The sequence below is a fragment of the Oncorhynchus tshawytscha genome, linkage group LG14 (genome assembly GCF_018296145.1).
Source record: "Oncorhynchus tshawytscha isolate Ot180627B linkage group LG14, Otsh_v2.0, whole genome shotgun sequence".
Lineage (NCBI taxonomy): Eukaryota > Metazoa > Chordata > Actinopteri > Salmoniformes > Salmonidae > Oncorhynchus > Oncorhynchus tshawytscha.
The window spans coordinates 49692000-49703362 of record NC_056442.1 but is presented as its reverse complement, the minus strand read 5'-3'; the positions used below and the strand labels follow the sequence as shown (position 1 = coordinate 49703362).

General features: G+C 43.6%; 1 protein-coding gene across 1 annotated transcript in view; it reads left to right on the top strand.

Moving 5' to 3' along the window:
- The window catches only part of LOC112267480 (cytoplasmic dynein 2 heavy chain 1), a 313178-nt gene that overhangs the window by 12926 nt on the left and 288889 nt on the right, over nt 1–11363 (top strand). Inside the window, exons 17-20 of the mRNA XM_042297612.1 lie at nt 520–748; nt 5479–5606; nt 5684–5799; nt 5968–6095. Coding sequence (XP_042153546.1) covers nt 520–748; nt 5479–5606; nt 5684–5799; nt 5968–6095 — 601 coding nt within the window. The remainder of the gene's footprint in view (nt 1–519; nt 749–5478; nt 5607–5683; nt 5800–5967; nt 6096–11363) is intronic.

The window sequence follows — 11363 nt, the reverse complement described above, 5'->3', positions numbered from 1 at the left end:
TTTTGTCTCTGCCTCTCTCTCTTTGTCTCTGCCTCTCTCTCTTTGTCACTGTCTCTCTTTGTCTCTGCCTCTCTCTCTTTGTCACTGTCTCTCTTTGTCTCTCTCTTTGTCTCTGTCTCTCTCTCTGTCTCTCTCTCTTTCTTTCTCTCTCTCTCTCTCTCTCTTTGTCACTGTCTCTCTCTCTCTCTCTTTGTCTCTGTCTCTCTCTTTTTCTCTCTCTCTGTCTCTCTCTTTTTCTCTCTCTCTCTCTTTGTCTCTGCCTCTCTCTCTTTGTCTCTGCCTCTCTCTCTTTGTCTCTGCCTCTCTCTCTTTGTCTATGCCTCTCTCTCTTTGTCTATGCCTCTCTCTCTTTGTCTCTGCCTCTCTCTCTTTGTCTCTTCCTCTCTGTCTCTTTGTCACTGTCTGTCTCTGTCTCTCTTTTTGTCTCTTTCTGTCTCTCTCTCCTACGGTAATATAATATACTGCATTGTAAAATAGTAAAACGTATAATCTCTGCTCTGCTGTCTTCAACATCTTTAGGCAGGGTCGTCTTCAGTTCCGTCCTCCTTTTGAGGAGGTGAGGGCCAAGTACTTCAGAGAGATGAAGAGGTTCATCTCTATCCCGAACCAGTTCAAAGGAGTCAGTGCCCAGGGGGAGGAGCTCATCTTCAGCGTCATGATTGACAGGAACGCATCAGGCTTCCTCACCATCTTCCGCAAAGCAGAGGACCTCTTCAGCCGGCTGCTGGGCGTTCAGGACAAGTTTAAGGTGTGTGTTAAAGAGTGTTGCTCAGTGGTTGACTGTATTGGAATATCCGTCTTTAACTAATGTACCAGGATTCTGTCTTTTAAAAAGAATACCTCCTTGATTTGAATACATTTGGGGTAATTGTTGTATTTCTGGCATGGTTTTATTTATTTGATTGACACTGGGTTTAATTTCCCTTCTAGTGGTACAGCGGTTGTCTTTTCAGTGTCCTTTTATGCGTCCTGTGGTTTTAGGAGGGAAACCCCCTGTCCCCAAAAGCAAAGCTTTCTTCTGCCTTTTCTACCACTCATGAAAGTAATGTGGTTCACCACAGTTTCTGTCACCTCCCGCACAGAAACTCAATCAACACACGCACATGTGGTCCAGATTAGACACACAGAAACTGACAGAATGGCTTTATGTGATGAAGACCCAAGTCAAGCCAAATCAAAGTCCATCTAGTCTCCACCTGAACCACGTCTATCTGTATATATAATGTCTGTAATGTCTGTCTGTGTATATAATGTCTGTGTATATAATGTCTGTAATGTCTGTCTGTGTATATAATGTCTGTAATGTCTGTCTGTGTATATAATGTCTGTAATGTCTGTCTGTGTATATAATGTCTGTAATGTCTGTCTGTGTATATAATGTCTGTAATGTCTGTATGTGTATATAATGTCTGTAATGTTTGTCTGTGTATATAATGTTTGTCTGTGTATATAATGTCTGTAATATCTGTCTGTGTATATCATGTCTGTAATGTCTGTCTGGGTATATCATGTCTGTAATGTCTGTCTGGGTATATCATGTCTGTCTGTTTATTTAATGTCTGTCTGTTTATATACAGTCGTGGACAAAGGTTTTGAGAATGACACAAATATTAATTTTCAAAGTCTGCCTCAGTTTGTATGATGGCAATTTGCATATACTCCAGAATGTTATGAAGACAGATCAGATGAATTGCATGTGGCCCAGAAGTTAATTGACAGCATGCCAGGGCGGATTGAAGAGGTCTTGAAAAAGAATGGTCAACACTGCAAATATTGACTCTTTGCATCAACTTCATGTAACTGTCAATAAAAGCCTTTGACACTTATGAAATTCTTGTAATTATACTTTAGTATTCCATAGTAACATCTGACAAAAATATCTAGAGACACTGAGGCAGCAGACTTGGACATTAATATTTGTGTCATTCTCAAAACTTTTGGCCACAACTGTAATGTCTGTGTATATAATGTATGTAATGTCTTTCTGTGTATATAATGTCTGTAATGTCTGTCTGTCTATATACTGTCTGTCTGTGTATAATGTCTGTCTGTTTATATGTCTGTAATGACTATCTGTATATAATGTCTGTAATGTCTGTCTGTGTGTATATAATGTCTGTCTGTGTATATATAATGTTAGTCATTACAATCTGTGTATATAATGTCTGTCTGTGTATATATAATGTTAGTCATTACAATCTGTGTATATAATGTCTGTCTGTAATCTCTGTCTGTTTATATAATGTCTGTCATGTATGTCTGTTTATATAATGTCTGTCTGTGTATATAATGTCTGTAATCTCTGTCTGTTTATATAATGTCTGTCATGTCTGTCTATTTATATAATGTCTGTCTGTGTATATAATGTCTGTCTGTGTATATAATGTCTGTCTGTGTATATAATGTCTGTCTGTGTATATAATGTCTGTCTGTAATCTCTGTCTGTTTATATAATGTCTGTCATGTCTGTCTGTTTATATAATGTCTGTCTGTGTATATAATGTCTGTCTGTGTATATAATGTCTATAATGTCTGTCTCTGTATATGTCTGTCTGTTTATATAATGTCTGTAATGTCTGTCTGTGTATATAATGTCTGTCTGTGTATATAATGTCTGTCTGTGTATATAATGTCTGTCTGTAATCTCTGTCTGTTTATATAATGTCTGTCATGTCTGTCTGTTTATATAATGTCTGTCTGTGTATATAATGTCTGTCTGTGTATATAATGTCTATAATGTCTGTCTCTGTATATGTCTGTCTGTTTATATAATGTCTGTAATGTCTGTCTGTGTATATAATGTCTGTCTGTGTAAATAATGTCTGTCTCTGTATATGTCTGTCTGTTTATACACTGCTCAAAAAAATAAAGGGAACACTAAAATAACACATCCTAGATCTGAATGAATGAAATATTAAATAGTTTTTTCTTTACATAGTTGAATGTGCTGACAACAAAATCACACACAAATTATCAGTGGAAATCAAATTTATCAACCCATGGAGGTCTGGATTTGAAGTCACACTCAAAATTAAAGTGGAAAACCACACGACAGGCTGATCCAACTTTGATGTCCTTAAAACAAGTCAAAATGAGGCTCAGTAGTGTGTGTGTGGCCTCCACGTGCCTGTATGACCTCCCTACAACGCCTGGGCATGCTCCTGATGAGGTGGCGGATGGTCTCCTGAGGGATCTCCTCCCAGACCTGGACTAAAGCATCCGCCAACTCCTGGACAGTTTGTGGTGCAACAAACTGCAGTTGGTGGATGGAGCGAGACATGATGTCCCAGATGTGCTTAATTGGATTCAGGTCTGGGAACGGGCGGGCCAGTCCATAGCATCAATGCCTTCCTCTTTCAGGAACTGCTGACACACTCCAGCCACATGAGGTCTAGCATTGTCTTGCATTAGGAGGAACCCAGGGCCAACCGTACCAGCATATGGTCTCACAAGGGGTCTGAGGATCTCATCTCGGTACCTAATGGCAGTCAGGCTACCTCTGGTGAGCACATGGAGGGCTGTGCGGCCCCCCAAAGAAACGCCACCCCACACCATGACTGACCCACCGCCAAACCGGTCATGCTGGAGGATGTTGCAGGCAGCAGAACGTTCTCCACGGCATCTCCAGACTCTGTCACGTGCTCAGTGTGAACCTGCTTTCATCTGTGAAGAGCACAGGGCGCCAGTGGCGAATTTGCCAATCTTGGCGTTCTCTGGCAGATGCCAAAGGTCCTGCACGCTGTTGGGCTGTAAGCACAACCCCCACCTGTGGACATCGGGCCCTTATACCACCCTCATGGAGTCTGTTTCTGACCGTTTGAGCAGACACATGCACATTTGTGGCCTGCTGGAGGTCATTTTGCAGGGGTCTGGCAGTGCTCCTCCTTGCACAAAGGCAGAGGTAGCGGTCCTGCTGCTGGGTTGTTGCCCTCCTACGGCCTCCTCCACATCTCCTGATGTACTGGCCTGTCTCCTAGTAGCGCCTCCATGCTCTGGACACTACGCTGACAGACACAGCAAACCTTCTTGCCACAGCTCACATTGATGTGCCATCCTGGATGAGCTGCACTACCTGAGGCACTTGTGAGGGTTGTAGACTCTGTCTCATGCTACCACTAGAGTGAAAGCACCGCCAGCATTCAAGTGATCAAAACATCAGCCAGGAAGCATAGGAGCTGAGAAGTGGTCTGTGGTTACCACCTGCAGAACCACTCCTTTATTGGGGGTGTCTTGCTAATTGCCAATAATTTCCACCTGTTGTCTATTCCATTTGCACAACAGCATGTAGAATTTATTGTCAATCAGTGTTGCTTCCTAAGTGGACAGTTTGATTTCACAGAAGTGTGATTGACTTGGAGTTACATTGTGTTGTTACAAAGTGTTCCCTTTATTCTTTTGAGCAGTGTATAATGTCTATCTGGTTATATAATGTCTGTCTCTCTGTCTCTATAATATCTGTAATATCCGTCTGTGTATATCATGTCTGTCTGTGTATATAATGTCTCTAATATCTGTCTGTGTATAATGTCTGTCTGGTTATATAATGTCTGTCTCTCTGTCTCTATAATATCTGTAATATCCGTCTGTGTATATAATATCTGTCTGTGTATATAATGTCTATAATGTCTCTGTTTATATCATGTCTGTAATGTCTATCTGTGTATATCATTTTTAATGTATGTTTGTGTATATAATGTCTATCTGTGTATATAATGTTTAATGTCTGTCTGTTTATGTAATGTCTGTGTTTTTAATGTCTAATGTACAGTGAGTTTTCAAAACATTAGGAACACCTTTTTAATATTGAGTTGCACCCCCTTTTGCCCTCAACTTCCTCAGTTTGTCGGGGCATGGACTCTACAAGGTGTTGAAAGCATTCCACAGGGATGCTGGCCCATGTTGACTGCAATGCTTCCCACAGGTGTGTCAAGTTGACTGATGTCCTTTAGGTGGTGGACCATTCTTATTACACACGGGAAACTGTTGAGCGTGAAAAACCCAGCAGCGTTGCAATTCTTGACTCAAACCAGTGCACCTGGCACCTACTACCATACCCCGTTCAAAGGCATTTAAATATTTTGTCTTGCCCATTGACCCTCTGAATGACACACATACACAATCCATGTCTCAATTGTCTCAAGGCTTACAAATCCTACTTATTTTCCACCATAATTTGTAAATAAATTCATTAAAAATCCTACAATGTGATTTTTCTGGATTTTTTTTCTCATTTTGTCTGTCATAGTTGAAGTGTACCTATGATGAAAATTACAGGCCTCTGTCATCTTATTAAGTGGGAGAACTTACACAATTGGTGGCTGACTAAATACTTTTTTGCCCCACTGTATGTCTGCATGCTGCATGTCTGCACTCTGAATCTCTGAGATGTGTGATCTATCCTAGTGTATATCTTTACTCTGATACTCTGAGATGTGTGATCTATACTAGCGTATATCTATCTTTGTGTTCTCTCTGTAGGAGTGGGTGGTGCTGGGCCAGGTCGACATGGACGTGTTGGTGGAGAAGCAGCTATCATCTGTCCAGGACTGGGAGAGGAACTTCAAGGCCTTGAAGGCCAGAGGGAAGGAGTCAGAACGCCTGCCCAGGTACACAGCCGCCCACAGGCCACATAGCTTCCATTGATCTGTTGCAGTCGTGGTAAAAGCGTTTTTGTCTCTTTCAGTCTGGAGAAGGTTGACTGTATCACAGTGAACTGTGAGCCAGTGAAGGCAGTGATCGATGACCTCATCCAGAGACTGTTTGACACCCTGCTGATGTCCCTCAGAAAGTCCATACAAGGTAAAGCCTGGATTTACACTTGAATGTTTATATGCAAATCTCCCAGTGACACCAATGTATGATTGTTGATGTGTCTTTTGTACAGGGGCTTTACGACAGTTCATAAGTGACATGTTTCCTCTTTCTGTTTCCTTTCCTTTGTTCTTTACTTTCCTCTCCCCCCTCCAGGCCATACCCTAGACATAGACAGTTTTGTGACTGGGGCCATGGAGACGTTGTCCTCTCGTCCAGAGAGTATTGATGAGATAGGAGAGGCCAATGCCAGACACAGCCAGATACAGGCCCGCAAACCAGACGTAAGAATCTCACTCTGAGGGACTCAACAATACTTAAAGGTCCTGAACAGTCATTCTGAAAAGTACTTTTTCTCTCTTGGCTAAGTACCAGGAAGTTTGAAATGACAGGCTGAGTGGGCGGGGAGCTTATATTTATGAATTTTGAAACATCTACTGTGTGTCAAGTCATTTGGATGCAGTGACCCGTGTTGCAGTAAAATCATCTCAAGCTACAGTGCCTTGCGAAAGTATTCGCCCCCCCTTGAACTTTGCGACCTTTTGCCACATTTCAGGCTTCAATCATAAAGATATAAAACTGTATTTTTTTGTGAAGAATCAACAACAAGTGGGACACAATCATGAAGTGGAACGACATTTATTGGATATTTCAAACTTTTTTAACTGAAAAAAAACTGAAAAATTGGGCGTGTAAAATTATTCAGCCCCCTTAAGTTAATACTTTGTAGCGCCACCTTTTGCTGCGATTACAGCTGTCGCTTGGGGTATGTCTCTATCAGTTTTGCACATCGAGAGACTGCAATTTTTTTCCCATTCCTCCTTGCAAAACAGCTCGAGCTCAGTGAGGTTGGATGGAGAGCATTTGTGAACAGCAGTTTTCAGTTCTTTCCACAGATTCTCGATTGGATTCAGGTCTGGACTTTGACTTGGCCATTCTAACACCTGGATATGTTTATTTTTGAACCATTCCATTGTAGATTTTGCTTTATGTTTTGGATCATTGTCTTGTTGGAAGACAAATCTCCGTCCCAGTCTCAGGTCTTTTGCAGACTCCATCAGGTTTTCTTCCAGAATGGTCCTGTATTTGGCTCCATCCATCTTCCCATCAATTTTAACCATCTTCCCTGTCCCTGTTGAAGAAAAGCAGGCCCAAACCATGATGCTGCCACCACCATGTTTGACAGTGGGGATGGTGTGTGTTCAGGGTGATGAGCTGTGTTGTTTTTACGCCAAACATAACGTTTTGCATTGTTGCCAAAAAGTTCCATTTTGGTTTAATCTGACCAGAGCACCTTCTTCCACATGTTTGGTGTGTCTCCCAAGTGGCTTGTGGCAAACTTTAAACAACACTTTTTATGGATATCTTTAAGAAATGGCTTTCTTCTTGCCACTCTTCCATAAAGGCCAGATTTGTGCAATATACGACTGATTGTTGTCCTATGGACAGCGTCTCCCACCTCAGCTGTAGATCTCTGCAGTTCATCCAGAGTGATCATGGGCCTCTTGGCTGCATCTCTGATCAGTCTTCTCCTTGTATGAGCTGAAAGTTTAGAGGGACGGCCAGGTCTTGGTAGATTTGCAGTGGTCTGATACTCCTTCCATTTCAATATTATCGCTTGCACAGTGCTCCTTGGGATGTTTAAAGCTTGGGAAATCTTTTTGTATCCAAATCCGGCTTTAAACTTCTTCACAACAGTATCTCGGACCTGCCTGGTGTGTTCCTTGTTCTTCATGATGCTCTCTGCGCTTTTAACGGACCTCTGAGACTATCACAGTGCAGGTGCATTTATACGGAGACTTGATTACACACAGGTGGATTGTATTTATCATCATATAAGATCAGCGTCAACTCACCATCAGTACGACCAAGAATATGTTTTTCGCGACGCGGATCCTGTGTTCTGCCTTACAACCAGTGTAACCGAGTGGATCACATGCAGCGACCAAAAAAAAAACGACTCAGAAAAAGAGGGAAACGAAGCGGTCTTCTGGTCAGACTCCGGAGACGGGCACATCGTGCACCACTCCCTAGCATTCTTCTTGCCAATGTCCAGTCTCTTGACAACAAGGTTGATGAAATCCGAGCAAGGGTAGCATTCCAGAGGGACATCAGAGACTGTAACGTTCTCTGCCTCACGGAAACATGGCTAACTGGAGAGACGCAATCCGAAGCGGTGCAGCCAGCGGGTTTCTCCACGCATCGCGCCGACAGAAACAAACATCTTTCTGGTAAGAAGAGGGGCGGGGGCGTATGTCTTATGGCCAACGTGACATGGTGTGATGAAAAAAACATACAGGAACTCAAATCCTTCTGTTCACCTGATTTAGAATTCCTCACAATCAAATGTAGACCGCATTATCTACCAAGAGAATTCTCTTCGATTATAATCACAGCCGTATATATCCCCCCAAGCAGACACATCGATGGCTCTGAACGAACTTTATTTAACTCTCTGCAAACTGGAAACGATTTATCCGGAGGCTGCATTCATTGTAGCTGGGGATTTTAACAAGGCTAATCTGAAAACAAGACTCCCTAAATTTTATCAGCATATCGATTGCGCAACCAGGGGTGGAAAGACCCTGGATCATTGTTACTCTAACTTCCGCGACGCATATAAGGCCCTGCCCCGCCCCCTTTCGGAAAAGCTGACCACGACTCCATTTTGTTGATCCCTGCCTACAGACAGAAACTAAAACAAGAAGCTCCCACGCTGAGGTCTGTCCAACGCTGGTCCGACCAAGCTGACTCCACACTCCAAGACTGCTTCCATCACGTGGACTGGGAGATGTTTCGTATTGCGTCAGACAACAACATTGACGAATACGCTGATACGGTGTGCGAGTTCATTAGAACGTGCGTTGAAGATGTCGTTCCCATAGCAACGATTAAAACATTCCCTAACCAGAAACCGTGGATTGATGGCAGCATTCGTGTGAAACTGAAGGCACGAACCACTGCTTTTAATCAGGGCAAGGTGTCTGGTAACATGGCTGAATACAAACAGTGCAGCTATTCCCTCCGCAAGGCTATCAAACAAGCTAAGCGCCAGTACAGAGACAAAGTAGAATCTCAATTCAACGGCTCAGACACAAGAGGTATGTGGCAGGGTCTACAGTCAATCACGGACTACAGGAAGAAACCCAGCCCAGTCACGGACCAGGATGTCTTGCTCCCAGGCAGACTAAATAACTTTTGCCTGCTTTGAGGACAATACAGTGCCACTGACACGGCCTGCAACGGAAACATGCGGTCTCTCCTTCACTGCAGCCGAAGTGAGTAAGACATTTAAACGTGTTAACCCTCGCAAGGCTGCAGGCCCAGACGGCATCCCCAGCCGCGCCCTCAGAGCATGCGCAGACCAGCTGGCCGGTGTGTTTACGGACATATTCAATCAATCCCTATACCAGTCTGCTGTTCCCACATGCTTCAAGAGGGCCACCATTGTTCCTGTTCCCAAGAAAGCTAAGGTAACTGAGCTAAACGACTACCGCCCCGTAGCACTCACATCCGTCATCATGAAGTGCTTTGAGAGACTAGTCAAGGACCATATCACCTCCACCCTACCTGACACCCTTGACCCACTCCAATTTGCTTACCGCCCAAATAGGTCCACAGACGATGCAATCTCAACCACACTGCACACTGCCCTAACCCATCTGGACAAGAGGAATACCTATGTGAGAATGCTGTTCATCGACTACAGCTCGGCATTCAACACCATAGTACCCTCCAAGCTCGTCATCAAGCTCGAGACCCTGGGTCTCGACCCCGCCCTGTGCAACTGGGTACTGGACTTCCTGACGGGCCGCCCCCAGGTGGTGAGGGTAGGCAACAACATCTCCTCCCCGCTGATCCTCAACACTGGGGCCCCACAAGGGTGCGTTCTGAGCCCTCTCCTGTACTCCCTGTTCACCCACGACTGCGTGGCCATGCACGCCTCCAACTCAATCATCAAGTTTGCGGACGACACAACAGTGGTAGGCTTGATTACCAACAACGACGAGACGGCCTACAGGGAGGAGGTGAGGGCCCTCGGAGTGTGGTGTCAGGAAAATAACCTCACACTCAACGTCAACAAAACTAAGGAGATGATTGTGGACTTCAGGAAACAGCAGAGGGAACACCCCCATCCACATCGATGGAACAGTAGTGGAGAGGGTAGCAAGTTTTAAGTTCCTCGGCATACACATCACAGACAAACTGAATTGGTCCACTCACACAGACAGCATCGTGAGGAAGGCGCAGCAGCGCCTCTTCAACCTCAGGAGGCTGAAGAAATTCGGCTTGTCACCAAAAGCACTCACAAACTTCTACAGATGCACAATCGAGAGCATCCTGGCGGGCTGTATCACCGCCTGGTATGGCAACTGCACCGCCCTCAACCGTAAGGCTCTCCAGAGGGTAGTGAGGTCTGCACAACGCATCACCGGGGCAAACTACCTGCCCTCCAGGACACCTACACCACCCGATGCTACAGGAAGGCCATAAAGATCATCAAGGACATCAACCACCCGAGCCACTGCCTGTTCACCCCGCTGCCATCCAGAAGGCGAGGTCAATACAGGTGCATCAAAGCTGGGACCGAGAGACTGAAAAACAGCTTCTATCTCAAGGCCATCAGACTGTTAAACAGCCACCACTAACATTGAGTGGCTACTGCCAACACACTGTCAATGACACTGACTCTACTCCAGCCACTTTAATCATGGGAATCGATGGGAAATGATGTAAATATATCACTAGCCACTTTAAACAATGCTACCTTATATAATGTTACTTACCCTACATTGTTCATCTCATATGCATACGTTGATACTGTACTCTATATCATCGACTGCATCCTTATGTAATACATGTATCACTAGCCACTTTAACTATGCCACTTGGTTTACATACTTATCTCATATGTATATACTGTACTCGATATCATCTACTGTATCTTGCCTATGCTGCTCTGTACCATCACTCATTCATATATCCTTATGTACATATTCTTTATCCCCTTACACTGTGTATGACAGTAGTTTTTTTTGGAATTGTTAGTTAGATTACTTGCTCGTTATTACTGCATTGTCGGAACTAGAAGCACAAGCATTTCGCTACACTCGCATTAACATCTGCTAACCATGTGTATGTGACAAATAAAATTTGATTTGATTTGATCATTAGTCATTTAGGTCAACATTGGATCATTCAGAGATCCTCACTGAACTTCTGGAGAGAGTTTGCTGCACTGAAAGTAAAGGGGCTGAATAATTTTGCACGCCCAATTTTTCAGTTTTTGATTTGTTAAAAAAGTTTGAAATATCCAATAAATGTCGTTCCACTTCATGATTGTGTCCCACTTGTTGTTGATTCTTCACAAAAAAATACAGTTTTATATCTTTATGTTTGAAGCCTGAAATGTGGCAAAAGGTCGCAAAGTTCAAGGGGGCCGAATACTTTCGCAAGGCACTGTAATTTGGTGATGCACAAAGCAACTCAAACAACATTGAAATTGCACCAATGACATCATACAAAAAAAAAAATACATCTCCCGTTTGGCA